Source organism: Aquarana catesbeiana, linkage group LG05 (assembly GCF_042186555.1).
Source record: "Aquarana catesbeiana isolate 2022-GZ linkage group LG05, ASM4218655v1, whole genome shotgun sequence".
Lineage (NCBI taxonomy): Eukaryota > Metazoa > Chordata > Amphibia > Anura > Ranidae > Aquarana > Aquarana catesbeiana.
This window is the reverse complement of record NC_133328.1, coordinates 167802985-167820921: the sequence shown is the minus strand read 5'-3', so window position 1 is coordinate 167820921 and position 17937 is coordinate 167802985. Positions and strand designations below refer to the sequence as shown.

General features: G+C 44.2%; 1 protein-coding gene across 2 annotated transcripts in view; it reads right to left on the bottom strand.

Annotated features, from left to right (window-relative positions):
- LOC141144549 (collagen alpha-4(VI) chain-like) overlaps positions 1-17937 on the bottom strand; it is a 418531-nt gene that overhangs the window by 161907 nt on the left and 238687 nt on the right. For both annotated transcript variants that reach the window (XM_073630331.1, XM_073630330.1), the window contains exons 21-22: positions 9400-9462; positions 8655-8720 (exon numbers count right to left, since the gene is read on the bottom strand). In XM_073630331.1, coding sequence (XP_073486432.1) covers positions 8655-8720; positions 9400-9462 — 129 coding nt within the window. The remainder of the gene's footprint in view (positions 1-8654; positions 8721-9399; positions 9463-17937) is intronic.

Here is a 17937-nt window from a genome sequence, read left to right as displayed (position 1 = left end):
GGGGGCAATCCAGTCCAATGCAGAGGGTTTCTCAACCAGGTTGAGATATACTTTGAGATGCTGCCCCAAGCATTTCCCACAGACAGAAGCAAAGTAGGTTTTGTGATATCTTTGCTTTCTGAGAGAGCCTTGACCTGGGCAAACCCTCTATGGGAGACGCAAAAACCTGTTGTCTTGAGTTACCCTGCACGCTCTGCTTCTGCTGCCAAGTGCCTCATGTCCATCAAACAGAGTATGAGAACTGTTGCTGATTATGCCATTGAATTCTGTACTCTGGCAGCAGAGGTTGCTTGGAACAATGAGACCCTCGTAGCTGCTTTTTCTCATGGTCTCTCGGATACCATCAAGGATGAGATAGCAGCCCGAGATATACCCACTGAGCTGGAGAAGTTGATCACGTTTGCCATCCTCATTGACTCCAGACTCAGAGAAAGACTCTTTTAAGGAGCGCTTGCAGAAGCCCCCTGTACATTTGTCTCCGAGCTTTGCAGTCCCACCCTTGCCTCCCTCACCTCCCATGCCTCCTGGTACCGAGTCGGTCAATGTAGGTGAACCCATGCACTTGGGTTTCATGCGTCTCTCTGCAGATGAGAGAACCTTTAGGAGGAGGAAGAGATTGTGCCTTTATTGTGGCCAGGCAGGTCACTTTTTGAAGTCTTGTCCTACCTGTCCAGGGAACGCCTGAACCTTGAGGTCCCATCACAGACAGACCTTAGGTGGCATTGTTTCATCCCCAGTTATCCAGAAGGATAAGCCCCTGGTTTTGGTTACCCTTTCTTGGCCTGAGTCATCCGTCGAGATGCAGGCTCTAATCGACTCTGGTGCTGCAGGCCTGTTCATTGATGCTGCCTTTGTATTGAAGCACTCAATTCCGCTGCAGCTGCGTGACACTCCACTTGCCATTGAGGCTCTTGATGGGAGACCTCTACAGCCTGCCGATGTGACTCAGGAGACTGTTCCGTTGTTCATGGTCGTAGGGGCTCTTCACCATGAGATAATCCAATTCCAAGTTATTTCCTCACCCAAGTTTTCACTGGTTATTGATTATCCTTGCTGACCAGGAGGTTCTCTCCTGGTCATCACAATGCAGTAAGACATGCTTCCAGAAGGTAGCCAAGGTCCTGTGCACCTCATCACTCTCCTCCCTGCCAGAGGAGAACCACAATTTTAGCGATTTCTTTGACAAAGGTCAAGCCAGTAGTTTGCCTCCAAACCCGGTCGTTTGTTTGCGCAATTGACCTTCAACCTGGTGCCATACCCCCTGGCTGGGTTTACCCTTTGTCGGTCTTGGAGGATAGGACCATAGAGGAGTATGTTGCAGACGCACTTTCTCGAGGTTTCATCCGCAAATCCTTGTCTCCTGCTGGTGCTGGTTTCTTTTTTGTGAAGAAGAAGACTGGTGAACTGAAACCTTGTATTGATTATAGGGGTCTCAATCGTTTCACGATTAAGAATGCCTATCCGATTCCATTGATTACAGAGTTATTTGACCACCTCAAGTGAGCAACATTTTTCACGAAGCTTGATTTGAGAGGGGCATGCAATCTCATGAGGCTTAAGGAGGGCGACGAGTGGAAAACTGTGTTTAATAACAGAACAGGCCATTATAAGTACCTTGTAATACCTTTTGGCCTTTGTAACGCCATGGCAGTTTTCCAGAAATGTATTAACTATATCCTCCGAGATATGTTGCAGTTATGTGTGGTGTTTATCTCGACGATATCCTCATATTTTCCAAGTCCCCAGAGAGCCACCACATAGATGTCTGCCATGTGCTTCAGAAACTAAGAGAGAACAATCTCTATTGTAAACTGGAGAAGTGCGAATTCCATCGTGAACTGGTTCAATTCCTGGGTTATGTAGTTTCCACTGCTGGTTTTTCGATGGACCCAGAGAAACATTCAGCAGTCCTACAGTGGCCCTGACCCATGGGTTTATGTCCTCTGCAGTGTTTTCTTGGCTTTGTCATCTATTATCGGAAGTTTATTCGTAACTTCTTGTCTCTGGTCAAGCCCCTGACTGATATGACCAGAAAGGACGGTAACCCACAGAGTTGGTCTCCGGAGTCCATTAAGGCCTTTGAGAGTCTCAAGGCTGCCTTTGTTTCTGCTTCTGTGTTGGCACATCCTGATCCTACGTTACCTTTTATCCTTGAGGTTGATGCTTCTGAGACTGGAGTTGGCGCCCTTCTGCCTCAACGTCCTACCTCTGAGAGCGCTATACATCCTTGTGGTTACTTTTCCAAAAAATTGTCACCTGCAGAGTGCAATTACAAGATTAGTGACAGAGAGCTGTTAGTGATCATTTTAGCCCTGAAAGAATGGAGACATTTCCTCGAAGGTACCACTGTGCCGGTTCTCATTCTTACTGGCCATAAGAATCTCACATTCTTGTCTGAGGCTAAACACCTCTCTCCCAGAAGGGCGTGATGGGCTCTTTTCTTGTTAAGTTTCAATTACCTTGTTTCATCCTTACCCGGTACTAAGAATGTAAGGGCTGACGCTTTGTCAAAACAATTTTCCTCCACTTCCAAGATGGAGTCGGTTCTGGTTCCTGTGATTCCTCCTGATCATATTCTGGCTACAGTTCGTACCAGTCTCACTTCTCATCTGGGTGACAAAATGCTGCTCAGGTCCATGCTCCTCCTGAGAAACCTTGTGACCGCTGCTTTGTCCCAGAGAGTCTCTGCACTGCCGTGCTCCAGACTTACTATTCTCCCAAGGCTGCTGGCCACCCTGGGAAGAATCCACTCTTTTGGGCCATTTACCAACAATTCTGGTGGCCTAGTCTACGTGCTGATGTAACCGCCTACGTAGCTGCCTGTTCCATGTGTGCTCAGAGTAAGACTCCACAACACCTTCCAGTAAGTCTCCTACAACCCATACCCAATGGAGAGGGGCCCTGGACCCACCTGTCTATGGATTACATTGTGAAGTTACCCAACTCCCAGGGCAACACAGTTATCCTTATAATGGTTGACTGGTTCTCGAAAATGTATCATTGTATTCCACTTAAGAAGTTGCCCACTTCTAAGGAACTGGCTTCCATTTTTGCTTGGGAGATCTTTCGCTTACATGGGCTACCCAAGGTGATTGTCTCGGACAGGTGTAGTCAGTTTGTGTCCCAGTTTTGGCGAGCCTTTTGTGCACAGTTGGGAATTCAGCTTGCTTTCTCCTCTGCGTATTACCCGCAGTCTAATGGGGCTGCAGGACGAGCCAGTCAGTCCTTGGAGCAATTCCTACATTGCTATATTTCTGACCATCATAACAACTGGTCAGACCTTTTACCGTGGGCAGAGTTTGCTCACAATAGTGCCTTGAATTTTGCTTCTCGATTGTCCCCATTTATGGCAAACTCTGGTTTCCAACCTTCCATGTTGCCTGACTCTTTTTTTCCGCAGATTATTCCTGTGTTAGAGGACCATCTCCGTGGTCTTCATTCCACTTGGGCACAAGTCCAGGAGGCTTTGCGACATGCTAATGATAGGTACAGACTCCATGCTGACCGCAGACGCCTGCCTGCGTCTTCCTATTAGGTTGGGCACAGGGTCTGGCTGTCATCTCGCAACCTCTGACTTCGTGTTCCCTCTCTGATGTTCGCACCTCGGTTTATTGGGCGTCTTCGTATTCTTTGCAGGATTAACCCAGTGGCTTACGCATTAGACCTTCCTTCTAATATGCGTATCTCAAATGTATTTCATGTCTCCTTATTGAAACCTTTAATCTACAACTGCTTTACCACCTCGGTGCCACGTCCTCACCCTGTTCAGGTTGAGTACCATGATGAGTATAAAGTAGAGTCCATTGCTAACTCCCGTAGGTTCCGTGGGCGCAAGCCTGGTGGTCCTCCAAGGGGGGGTCATGAAGGAGGGGGTATTGTCAGGGCTGGGCCCAGCCCTTCTTTCTCTGAGCTGTCGGCTAATTGCCAGCTCCTATCTCTTCACAGTGACTCACTTGTTGATGATCCTGCTCGTCGGTACTGCCTACTTAAGCCGTCCAGATGATCTCTGCCTTCGTCTTGGTCACATCTCTAGGGACGCTCCTCCTGTGTTCCTGTTAAAGATTTGCTTGGCTGACATTCCTTCTGGCTCCCTGATGTTTTGGCTTGTCTGACTATCCGTTTCCGGTTCCTGAACTCTGGCTATGTTTTGACTACGTTTACTTTGTTTACCTTTTTTTATTATTATTAAACAAGTGTGATTTAATTGTACTTCTGTCTCAGTCTGATTCATGGTTCTGACCAGTAATTTAAGCTATAGCATTCTTCACATTTTAACTCTATATAGCCCTTCATTTTATTCAATTACAATCTGGCATTATCACACACCCATACACTCTTGTTTCATGCAGAACCTTCTAGTGGGCTGCTGGCTCCCAGCTTCCAAAAACTGTGAAATAATGAAAAATGTAGATCATTTTATTGCTCCCCCAGAGTCTACAAGAGCCTCTCGAGCCTCACTAATACAGTGGAATTGATTTAAAACAAATAGACTGTTCACTTTGCAGGGGAATTCTACTGGTTTCCATCAGACAATCATGTGCAAGCAAAAACACTGTTTTTTTAAATTCTACTTGCACGTGATTGCGTTCTTGTTGCAAAGTGAATTTTCATCACATTCACCAAATTAAACAAAAAGTCTCTTGCAAGGTGAACAGCCTATGTGCCTTTAGTAAATCAACTCAAGTGTGTTGCATTATTGCGCACCTAATAATGTATTGGAGCCTCCCAGGACTCCTCCATCAGGCTAGAGTGACCTGTCACTGGTTAAAGAGGATCTTCAGGAGTTATATTTAAAAAAAATTAAAAGTCAGCAGCTACAAATATTGTAGCTGCTGACTTTTAAAAAAAGGACACTTTCCTGTCCAAGGATCCAGTGATATCCTCACCCACGCCGGTTCTTTATCGGCCCTCGGGTCCCTGGTGCCGTTATGTTTACAAATACTGTAGCTGCTGACTTTTAATAAAAGGACACTTACCTGCCCAAGAATCCAGTGCTGTCCTCACCCAGGCCATTTCTTTACTGGTCCTCAGATCCTTGGTGCCAGCATGATACTAAGGGAAGCCACAAGCAGTAACAGTCGGCTGCTCTCTGGACTTGCGGAAGCCACACTGGGATTTGTGAATGGTCCTGCAGCCCTCTGGGACCTGTGATGTGTCCCAGAAGGTTGCGTGCAAAGTGGGTGGTGAACTTCTGCTTAGATCGCCTAGGGATCCAAACAGAAGTGGGAGAAGGTACCTGTCAAAACCAGGTACCCACTCCCCTCAAAAAATATATCTATAACTGATAAAGAAGGTAGGGAGGAGGCGGAAAAGCGGAACTTCCCCTTCTGAATGATTTTCCACTTTACACTTTTCATTTGTCACTCCATGCAAGATCAGGCTCCACACTCCCCATTCACACCTCAGGTGCCGGTTGGGCTCCTTTCTATCAAAGCAATCAATTATAACAGCAACAGGAATGCCACACGCAAAGATACATACAGTCTTCCTTTATTCAAACAGCCAGTAGGAACAGGTACTTATCTGACATGTTTCACACTAGTCACGGAACTTTGAGACCCGCTTGTGTCAGGGAAGAATTCAGAGAAGACCTGGCAAATATGCCAATGTCCAGTATGGCCGCACTAATTTGCGCAGCAGCGCACACAAAGCATGATAATTGCCAGCATCCACTGGCCTATATAAAGACAGCAGTTCCTCTCATAAGTTGCTGGATTATCGTCAGCCTTTGTATCCTGTGTTCCTGTGCCTTGTGCTTCTGCTTGATTTTCCATTACCGAACCAGCTTACCCCTGACCTGTTCTGGCTTCTCTCCAGGCTCTGAATCTGGCTTGGTCCACAGACCTGCTCCTGCCTTGTTCCAAATTGACATCTTGTGTTTGACCCTGGCTTGATCTTGACCCCACTCCTGCCTCAGCTCCTGATTGACCTCCTGTGTTTGACCCTTGTCCTGGCTTCTGACTTTGCTTTCCGCTCTACCCATCTGTCAAGATCAGTATCAGGAACCATGAATAAGACCGAGACAGAAGTAAAGTTAAATCACACTAGTTTAATAATAATAATAATAAGGTAAACAGAGTAAGCGTAGATAAAACAAGCCAGAGTTCAGTAACCGGATTGGGTAGTCAGCCAAGCAAATGTCAGAGAGCCAGAGATAAACGTAGTACTACAGCAAGCAGGATCAGGAGCCAGAAGGAACGTCAGCCGAGCAAGTCTTCAACAGGAACGCAGGAGAAAGTCTCTGATGTTGACAAAGGCGAAGGCAGAGATCAAGTAAACTGGACGACTTTAAGTAGGCAGGACTGACGAGCAGAATCAACAACAGCTGGGTAACTGTGGAGAGAGATGGGAGCTGGTAATTAACTGACAGCTGAGTGGCCAGCTCAGAAAAGGAAGGGCTGAGCCCAGCCCTGACAATCAGCCAGCGCTTCCACATAATCATCTGCTTTTGCTACTTCTCTGCTCTCGGGAGTCCTCCCATCTGGAACCATCAGGCAGCTTCATCTTCAGGCAACCCGTGCATCTTTGGTCATAGCACCCTGGTCACCACCTTCAGGGGTATTCTGCATCACCTCAGTCTCCAGTCAGGTACGTGACAGCTTGACCTGTCACTGTTACTGTTGCTTAATGAAGAAGTACTTTGATGCTCTGAAATGTGCCTTTTTTTACATTTGAGCATTAATGTTTCTCTTTGCAAGCTATTTGCTGTGCTGGAGAAATTTGTGATGCCTGACCAATACGTTTGCGCAAATTCACTGAAATTTCAGGAAGCATTCCTTCCTTAAGGTCCTTAAGCCATTTGGAGTGCACTTGGATATACAGTCAGGTCCATAAATATTGGGACATCAACACAATTCTAATCTTTTTGGCTCTATACACCACCACAATGGATTTGAAATGAAACTAACAAGATGTGCTTTAACTGCAGACTTTCAGCTTTAATTTGAGGGTATTTACATCCAAATCAGGTGAAGAGTGTAGGAATTACAATAGTTTGTATATGTGCCTCCCACTTTTAAAGGGACCAAAAGTAATGGGACAATTGGCCGCTCAGCTGTTCCATGGCCAGGTGTGTGTTATTCCCTCATTATCCCATTTACAAGGAATAGATAAAAGGTCCAGAGTTCATTTCAAGTGTGCTATTTGCATTTGGAATCTGTTGCTGTCAACTCTCAATATGAGATCCAAAGAGCTGTCACTATCAGTGAAGCAAGCCATCATTAGGCTGAAAAAACAAAACAAACCCATCAGAGAGATAGCAAAAACATTAGGTGTGGCCAAATCAACTGTTTGGAACATACATAAAAAGAAAGAACACACCGGTGAGCTCAGCAACACCAAAAGACCCGGAAGACCAAGGAAAACAACTGTGGTGGATGACCGAAGAATTCTTTCCCTGGTGAAGAAAACACCCTTCACAACAGTTGACTAGATCAAGAACACTCTCCAGGAGGTAGGTGTATGTGTGTCAAAGTCAACAATCAAGAGAAGATTTCCCCAGAGTGAATACAGAGGGTTCACCACAAGATGTAAACCATTGGTGAGCCTCAAAAACAGGAAGGTCAGATTAGAGTTTGCCAAACAACATCTAAAAAAACCTTCACAGTTCTGGAACAACATCCTATGGACAGATGAGACCAAGATCAATTTGTACCAGAGTGATGGGAAGAGAAGAGTATGGAGAAGGAAAGGAACTGCTCATGATCCAAAGCATACCACCTTATCAGTGAAGCATGGTGGTGGTAGTGTCATGGTGTGGGCATGTATGGCTGCCAATGGAACTGGTTCTCTTGTATTTATTGATGATGTGACTGCTGATAAAAGCAGCAGGATGAATTCTGAAGTGTTTCGGGCAATATTTTCTGCTCATATTCAGCAAAATGCTTCAGAACTCATTGGACAGCTCTTCACAGTGCAGATGGACAATGACCCAAAGCATACTGCGAAAGCAACCAAAGAGTTTTTTAAGGGAAAGAAGTGGAATGTTATGCAATGGCCAAGTCAGTCACCTGACCTGAATCCGATTGAGCATGCATTTCACTTGCTGAAGACAAAACTGAAGGGAAAATGCCCCAAGAACAAGCAGGAACTGAAGACAGTTGCAGTAGAGGCCTGGCAGAGCATCACCAGGGATGAAACCCAGCGTCTGGTGATGTCTATGCGTTCCAGAATTCAGGCTGTAATTGACTGCAAAGGATTTGCAACCAAGTATTAAAAAGTGAAAGTTTGATGGATGATTGTTAAGCCGTCCCATTACTTTTGGTCCCTTAAAAAGTGGGAGGCACTTATACAAAATGTTGTAATTCCTATACCGTTCACCGGATTTGGATGTAAATACCCTCCAAATTAAAGCTGAAAGTCTGTAGTTAAAGCACATCTTGTTCGTTTCATTTCAAATCCATTGTGGTGGTGTATAGAGCCAAAAAGATTAAAATTGTGTCAATGTCCCAATATTTATGGACCTGACTGTGTATGTGTATATATATATATATATATATATATATATATATATATATATATATATATATATATATTTGCTTAATTGGAGGTGCTGGAAATAGTGTCAAAGTAGGGAGTTAGGGGGAAGCCAGAGAAAGCTAATATACAGTATTTGAACAAATACAATTCACATTCATCTCCCTCTCTCTTTTTACCTGCCGCCCTGGTTTTCCTTTCTGTCCTTTTGGTCCAGGTGTATTATTATTTGTTCCAGGATCACCCTAAAAATGTAATTGAGATGTTATTCTTTATATCTTTATAGCAATAAACTTTTTTTTTTTTTACAAAATAACTTAGAAGTAATTATAATGCTTGAAAAAAACACAGGTTATGGGGTATATTTACAATATAAAGCAGCGAATTTGACATTCAGCAAACATTCACTGCTGGTGTATCTCCCTGGAGCATGTTTTTAAAATTACAGTGTTTGATTCAACTGCCATGAATGCTTGCTGAAGTTTACATTTGCTGCTCAGTAACTATGCCCCTATATGTTTTGTTTAAAGTGGCACTGCAGCCAATAAAAATACTTTCTTCTGTGGTGGAGTGAGGAAGATTAGTACCTCTGTCAATTTGTACTGTTGACTGTGTCCCCACTGGAGAAATGTTCCCCTATTCCTGTCCCTAATACAGTGGTTACCAGGGGAGAAAAGGGGATATTTCCTCTATGAGGAGTCAGACAACACAAACAATATAACAGAAGTTCCAAGCCTTCCACACTACCTGAAACTAAATATGTTTTTTTTCTGTGGAATAACACAGTGCACAATAGTAGCTGTGAACAGATTCACTGATAATGACATTTTCTGTAAACACTGATTGTATTCTAGCAAACACATGGTGTTTCTTTGAAATAAACTTTTACTGGATTGATGAAAAACAAAATTTGCTCATACTTACAGAATCTCCTCTAAGCCCAGGTTCGCCCCTTTCTCCTGGCTCTCCTCGAGATCCTCTTTTGCCCTAAAGCATTTTAAAGCAAATAAAAACTATTATAGCACACTGAAATACATAAATAAATAATGCATTTTGGTCAGTATTGATGAGAGGAATGCCCAGGGGTTTGGATTCTGGGTAAGTCTTTAAACTTCAGGAGTGCTCACATGCAAAATCGAAACCCCACTGAAGTCATTTGGAGCCAAAACTATGAATCAGTAAAGGCTTTTTTGGGCTATTAAGCAAGAGTTTGTCAAACAAAGTGCATGGGGAGCTGGGAAGTGCCCTGGGGATGTGTACCAATGCAAAAAAAGGCCATTTAAATTATAATTCAATGAGGAGAGGGATTTTTCAGACAGCTTAAAGTGGATGCAAACATGATTCATGAAATTTGAGCTGGGCACATATATCTGCAGTGTTTTGATATCTCTCTTCAAAGCACTATGTCCCATAGCTTTCTCCTGCTCCGTTCTTCTGTTATCAGCCTGATAACTCCTGACAAGTTCTCCGTCACATATGATAAAAGCAGCCGGAGTTTTGTGTTGGGGAGGATGCTATAAATAGATTAGCAGAGCCCTAAACGATTCAAGGGACAGAGCTCATAGTCTCTACCTATGAGGAGAGGGGGCGTGTCCCTTTCCTCTAATCAGCTGTCTTGGCTGTATGCCGAGGCTTCACTGCAGTGCTAACCAGGAAGAGAAAGTGCACTTTCTAAACAGTATATAAAGCTGAAGACAGCAGATATACATGTAAAACTTATGTAGGGAGATTTGTTTCATCTCTGTGTGTCATCTGAGGCTGTTCACTTCACTGGGTATTTGTGAGGGTATACATCCACTTTAAAGGTCAACTTTAAAAAATATGCAGTTCCCTAAAATGATGTGCTTGGGGATCCCTCAAAACCATATATGGTTTTAGACAAAATTATGATTTTCAGGAACAGTATCAGAGATACCCTATTGTATCATCATATAAATTACATGTGTAATATTTTAGTTTACTTTTACATTATTCATTGGCTCACATTCAGCTGCATCATCCCAATATGATTGATTTCTTTTTTAAAAAAAAGTCTTTATTCAGTAGTAGTGATAGACCATAATTGAGTGTTGGAAGTAGCAGAGACAACAAAATCTATTGTAAAGTATATGCTTTAAGAAATAATAAAACTAACACATTAAACTTAAAGTGGAGTTTCACCTAAAAGTGGCACTTTTCAGGGGGGAGGGGGGAACACCCTTCCCCACTTCCGGGAGACTGCACCTCCTCCTTCTTCCATCAGGTCAGTTAGAAAGTGCAGCGTGCTTCACGCATGCGCAGTAGGGAATTGGCTGTGAAGCCAAATGGCTTCACTGCCAGTTTCCCTTACCACAAATGGCTATGGCAGCACCCGAGAGCCGATCCAAAAATTGGCTGGGGTGCAGGCATCGCAGGATCCCTGGACAGGTAAGTGTTGTTGCAGAGTACGAAAAGAAAAATAGCTGCGCTGAAGGTTATACAGGTTATAGTGATAAACCAATGTGAACCAAATAAGTGAAATTCTAAAATTAAAATAATAATGGTATCATGACCCAAAACAAGAGTGAATATTATAAATAACAATAAAAATAATGAAAATATAATTGCAACACACAATATTGTAAATGTTGTGACAATACAACATAATCTTCCACCACCATTGAGTGCTGATCACCGTATGGAATATGCGCTTACCAGAGTCAAGCAAAAAAACAGCTTGCGGCTATAACCCAGCCAAGGCCTTTAATGTGGGGATCATGGATGGATCACTCAAAACATCAACCAGAACTTCGTGTAGCCACCACCCGCAAGTCACCTGGCTCTCTCATCAGCAGTTCCTCTGCTTGCTCCCAACAGACTTATCGATTCTTTCCAGCCCTCTGGACTCACTGGCTTCCTTATTCTCCTCAAGTCTCAAGGCTGGCCAGAGTTTCCCAGTCCCTGGGCAAAGAATCCCCCTTACAAGGGCTGCAGTCTCCCACAGGGCAGATAGCTTTCCATACACAGGAGTACGTTGCAGAGTACGATTGCTGGGTGTGGCGGAGTCAATTCAGATCAGACGTTAAAGGAACTGGCTTCTTTATTGTAACATAACCACACTAGCAAAGATGTCACCTTGCATGGTAAGAAAAAACACAGAAGGGAAAAAGAAACCAACAAGTACAACACTATGTATGGGAAATACAACACATCATAGAAAAATGCATAGCATATATCACTGAGCATTAGCGACATCTAGTGTCCTGTTTTTGAACTGCAGTCAATAGGCTAAGCTGAAAGTTGTTGCATCTCCAACACCCCTTCTCAACAGCTAAGGCTTAGTCTGTTAAACCCATCTTCTTTGTAAGCCTTGAATGTCTATCAGCAGTCAGGGGCTTTGTAAGGATATCTGCTGTCATATCCTCGGTTGGGCAATAAAGTAACTCAAGAAGACCTTGTTCTTGAAGATCCCTAAGAAAGTGAAACTTCACATCAATGTGCTTGGTTCTTGAATTAACTCCTTCCATGTGCGCAAGTACAAGGCATCCTTGATTGTCCTCATAGATTTCTGTTGGTCCCAACTGTGGCTGACCCAAGTCTGTTAATAGCTGTCTCAGCCATCTAACTTCTTGGCTTGCCTGCGCTGCAGCAATGTATTCTGCTTCAGTAGACGACAGTGTAACAAAGAGTTGCTTTTTACTAATCCAACTGATTGCACCTCCTGACAGAAAGAATAAGTAGCCACTGGTAGATTTTCTGTCACTGGTGTCTCCTGCCCAGTCAGCATCCACATATCCTGTTAAGGTGCTTTCATCACTTGCTGGTAACTTTAACTTGTAGTGCGAAGTCCCTTTAAGATAGCGAATTATTCGCTTTACAGCATTCCACTCCTTTTTACTTGGCTTCGAAACCTTTCTGCATAGGATTCCAACAGTTGCTGCAATGTCCAGCCTTGTAGCAGTGGTAAGGTACAGCAATTTCCCTATTGCCTTCCTGTATTGAGTATTAGTAGGTAATGGGTTACCTTGACAATTAATTTCCTTTAGGTAGTTGGTTTCCATGGGAGACTTTACTGGTTTGGCGTCTTCCATTCCAAATGTTTCAATTATTTCTTGTATTTTGTGCCTTTGGTTCAGAAGAAAGCTGCCATCTTCCTCTCTCTCGATCTGGATGCCGAGGTAATTCTTTATGTTGCCAAGGTCTTTGGTGTCGAAGTGCTGATTTCGTTTTTCCAGTATTTCTACTTCATCCCCCTTTTGCTCAAAGCAAATCAGGATATCATCCACATAAATAAGCATATTATTATTATTATTATTATTATACAGGATTTATATAGCGCCGACAGTTTACGCAGCGCTTTACAACATTAGGGCAGACAGTACAAGTACAATACAATTCAATACAGGAGGAATCAGAGGGCCCTGCTTGTTAGAGCTTACAATCTAGGAGGGAGGGTCAAGTTATACAAAAGGGTAATAGCTGTGGGGGATGAGCTAATGGAGAAAATAGTGCAGTTGTTAGATGGAGGCAGGATAGGCTTCTCTGAAGAGGAAAGTTTTCAGGGATCGCCTAAAAGTGGATAAATTTGGAGACAGTCTGACAGATTGGGGTAGGGAATTCCAGAGGATGGGAAAGTCCTGGAGGCGGATATGGGAGGAGGTGATGAGGGAGCTAGAGAGCAGGAGATCTTGGGAGGAATGGAGATGGCGATTAGGTTGGTATTTTGAGACTAGGTTAGTGATGTAGCTGGGGGCACAGTTGTGGATGGCTTTGTAACTTATTGTTAGTATTTTGAATTTAATTTGTTGGGCGAGTGGTAGCCAATAGAGGGATTGGCAGAGGGGGTAGCAGACACTGAGCGGTTTGTAAGGTGGATGAGTCTGGCAGCCGCATTCATGATGGACTGAAGGGGGGATAGTCTATTTAAAGGTAAGCCAATGAGGAGTGAGTTGCAGTAGTCAAGGCGAGAGATAACCAGGGAGTGAATCAGGAGCTTTGTGGTTTCACTGGTTAGAAAGGGACGTAATTTAGAGATGTTGCAGAGGTTAAGGCGGCAAGCTTTGGAAAGCGATTGGATGTGGGGCTGAAAGGAGAGTTCAGAATCTAGGATAACACCTAGCACCCTGACATGTGGGGACGGGTTGATGGTTTTGCCATTGCTCTTCACAGAGAAGTCAGGGGAAGAGGCACGTGGGGGAGGAAATATTATAAGCTCGGTTTTGGACAAGTTGAGTTTGAGGAAGTGGTGTGACATCCATACAGATATGTCGGTTAGTAAGTTAGTGATGCGTGAGGAGACTGATGGAGTGAGTTGAGGGGTGGAGAGATAGATTTGTGTGTCATCAGCATAGAAATGATATTGAAAGCCGTGAGAGGCTATCAGCTGACCCAGGGAAGAGGTGTAGATTGAAAATAAAAGAGGTCCAAGAACAGAACCTTGGGGGACCCCGACAGAGAAGGGAAGAGGAGTGGAGGAAGTAGAATTGTAAGTGACACTGAAGGTGCGTTGGGATAGGTAGGATGAGAGCCACTGAAGAGCACAGTCATGGAGACCGAGGGAGTAAAGTTTTTTGAGGAGGAGGGGGTGGTCAACCGTGTCAAAGGCAGCTGAAAGATCCAGAAGTAGGAGTACAGAATAGTGTCCGTTGGTTTTTGCAGTTAGTAGGTCATTTGTGAGTTTTAAAAGAGCAGTTTCTGTGGAGTGTTGAGGGCGAAATCCAGATTGAAGGGGATCAAGAAGGTTGTTTAATGAGGTGGTCACTCAGTTGGTTGTAAACCAGGCGTTCAAGGAGTTTAGAGGAAAAGGGGAGCAAGGAGATAGGGCGTAGGTTGTTAAGATTGGTAGGGTCCAAGGACGGCTTTTTGAGTATGGGAGTGACCAGTGCATGTTTTAGAGCATCGGGGAAGATGCCAGAGGTGAGGGAGAGATTGAAGATGTGGTTTAGAGAGTGTAGGATGGAGTCAGAGGGTGACCGTAGCATTTGAGAGGGAATAGGGTCCAGGGGACAGGTGGTTAGGTGGGCGATAGAAAGGAGTTTAGCAACTTCATCTGAAGTAGCAGATTTGAATAGGGGGAGTGTCAGTTGTACCTGTTGACATGGGGTCTTAGCTGGGGGAGATACCTGTAGAGTGGAGATTTCATCACGGATTGTATCAATCTTGTTTTTGAAGTGATTAGCGATTTCCTGGGCAGAGAGTTGAAGGTAGAGATGAGTTTACGGGGATTGGATGAGTTGTAAAATAGGTTTGCTTGGCAGTGTGGAGGAAAGAATAGTATTTTTGGATGGCAGATTTGTATTGGTTGAAGTCTTTGAGAGACTTAGTCTTGTGCCACAGACGCTCAAGAGCGCGACTATGTTTTTTGAGAATTTTAGTGTCAGCTGTTTGCCAGGGTTGTAGGGATCGAGGCCTGATTCTGCGTGTAGTGAGGGGAGCGAGCTTGTCCAGGGTGGAGGACAGAGATTTATTGTAGATGGACGTAGCTTGGTTGGGGCAGGACAGGGGAGAGATTTTGTCATAGAGGTGGTCAGTAGCAGAATAGAGGCAAGAGGAGTTGAAGTTGCGAAAGTTTCTACGGGTGATGATTAGGCGATTGGAGGGAAAGGTGGTGGAAGACAGGGGGAGAGAGAAACTAATAAGGTGGTGGTCGGAGAGAGGAAAAGGATTGTTTGAGAAGTTGCATGGAGTGCATAGGTAAGAGAATACAAGGTCAAGGGTGTTGCCATCAGAGTGAGTAGAAGCCTGTACCCATTGCTTCAGGTCAAATGAAGAGGTTAGACTAATGCCGCGTACACACGGTCGGACTTTTCGTCTACAAAAGTCCAACGGACGCCGACGGACTAAAGCTGGCTGGTAATCCGATCGTGTGTGGGCTTCTCCGGACTTTCAGCAGACTTTTTCAGCCTCAAATCCGACGGACTTTAGATTTGAAACATGCTTCAAATCTTTACGTCGTAACTACGACGGACCCCGAAATCCGCTCGTCTGTGTGCTAGTCCGACGGATAAAAACCCATGCTAGGGCAGCTATTGGCTACTGGCTATGAACTTCCTTATTTTAGTCCGGTGTACGTCATCACGTACGAATCCGTCGGACTTTTGTGTGGTCGTGTGTAGGCAAGTCCGTTCGTTAGAAAGTCTGCTGCAAGTCCGCCGAAAGTCCGCCGGAAGTCTGTCGGACAGGCTGTCGGACTTTTGTAGACGAAAAGTCCGACCGTGTGTACGCGGCATAAGAAGTTTAGAAGTAGCAGGAGTGTTTGTATTAGCAGGGATGTTGAAATCACCGGGAAGGATTGTGGGAATATCCGAAGAGAGAAAGTAGGGTAGCCAGGCAGAAAACTCATCAAGGAAAGTCGATAATGGTCCAGGGGGCCGGTAGATCACAGCAATTCTTAGGGAAGTAGGAGAGAATAGACGTATACAGTGGGCTTCGAATGATGAGAGTGAAAAAGAGGGAGGAGGATGAATAACCTGGAAGGTGCTCTGGGGGATAGGAGGATTCCCACTCCACCTCTCTTGCGTCCATTAGGCCTGGGGGAGTGAGTCCAGTGAAGGCCACCCTGGGAGAGGGAAGCAGGAGAAGGGGTGTCATATTCGTGGAGCCAGGTTTCTGTGAGAGCAAGTAGATTAAAGGAATTAGTGACAAAGAGGTCATGAACAGCAGTGAGTTTGTTGCAGACAGAGCGGGCGTTCCAGAGGGCGCAGGAGAGAGGGAGGCTGGTGTTGGCAAGAAGAGGAATGGAGACTAAATTGTGTAGATTGTAACTACTGCCAGAGGGTGTAGGGTGATGGGTGTGTTGGGCACAGTTAAATAAGGGGGGCCCAGGGTTTGGGGAAATATCTCCAGCGATTAGGAGAAGCAGAAGAGTGAGGGAGGTAATATGAGAATATGATTTGTATGAGGTGACATGCTTCAGTATCCTGGGGGGTATGTTAGCAAGTGGGCTTAGAGTTAGAAAGAGGTGATGAGTGCAGTAATAGGGGGAGGGGAGAAGTGAGGGTGATATGTACAGATTGTGGGGTGGAGCAGAGGGATGTAGAAAAGAGAGTTTGAGGAGAGAGGCAGCAATTGTGAAAAGGAGGAGAGGTAAAGAGTGCATGTTTCAGAGAGGAAGATGATAAAATTTGGAAATGGGGTCACCTGCAGTCTTTTATAGTTAGCTTTGTGCAAATCGATGAAGTGCAAGAGCAGAAGTGCCACTTATTTAAAGAACCCCACTTCTTTGGAAGAACCCCCTGTATGTGCAGCCCCCTGTATGTGTTCCCCCATAAGGAAGGCCTTGTTTTTATACTGTGTGTTGGGTGTGGGTTGAATCTGGCAATTAATCAATTAGGAGGGCATATTAGGAACATAGCTAGCAGGGCATAACTTTCACACCACAATCAAACTGCAAAACCCATCTATTTGCCAATCTCTTTGTGTATAAGCAGGGGTCTGCTTTACTCCTTAGAAAGTTTTGATGTGTAAGCACCTCATTTATTTTTATATTCCACACTCTGGCTGCTTGCTTTAGACCATATATACTCCTGCAAAGTTTGCACATTAGGTCTGACCTTTGTTCATCTTTGAATCCTGGTGGCTGTTCCATGTAAATTTCTTCTGTTAAATCGCCATGTAGAAACACGGTTTTCACATCAAAATGTTTCACATGCATTTTCCTTATGACGGCTACTGTCAGCAAAGTCCGTATTGTAGTGTGCTTGACTACTGGTGCAAACGTCTCATCATAGTCCTCTCCGTATTTTTGAGAATAGCCCTTGGCTACTAGTCTTGTTTTGTACCATTCAATTGTGCCATCTGCATTGTATTTCACTTTAAAAGTCCATTTACAGCCTATGGCTTTCCTACCGGGTGGTAGTTCTGTGTCCATGTTTTAGTGTCATGCATGGATTTTATCTCTTCCTCAGCAGCCTTTATCCATTTACTTGCTTCTTGTTCTGAAAGCTGAGATATGTCTTCCCAGCTTGCAGGTTCATTGATACTGGCCGTACTTGCTATGTATGAGAGACGTATAGGTGGTTTACCTCTGTTTTCTCTTGTTGAACATCTAATTTTTATGTCTGAGCCTTCTTGTGTCTGCTCTTCAGTACTGGTTGAGTCTGCACACACTTCAATTGTTTGTTCGGAAGTTACAGAGACGGGCTGGTCAATGTCAGTTTTCTCTTCTATTCTTGGTTCTATTGTTGTCATTACAATGTCTCTTAAATCTTCAACAAAAGTTATGCTGTTGCTAAAGGTAACCTTGTTTGTTTTGGGATTCAGGATTCTGTAACCCTTGACATTGTCACTGTATCCAATGAAGATACCTTCAAACGCTTTGTTTTGGAGTTTGGTGCGTTTTTCTTCAGGTATGTAGATGAATGCTTTGCATCCAAAAACTCTTAGGTGTTTTATACTTGGCTTCTCATTGTGCCATAATTCATATGGGGTTTTCTCCACTGTTCTGGAAAGAAGTCTGTTCTGCAAATATGTAGCTGTCATAGCTGCCTTACCCCAGTATTTTTG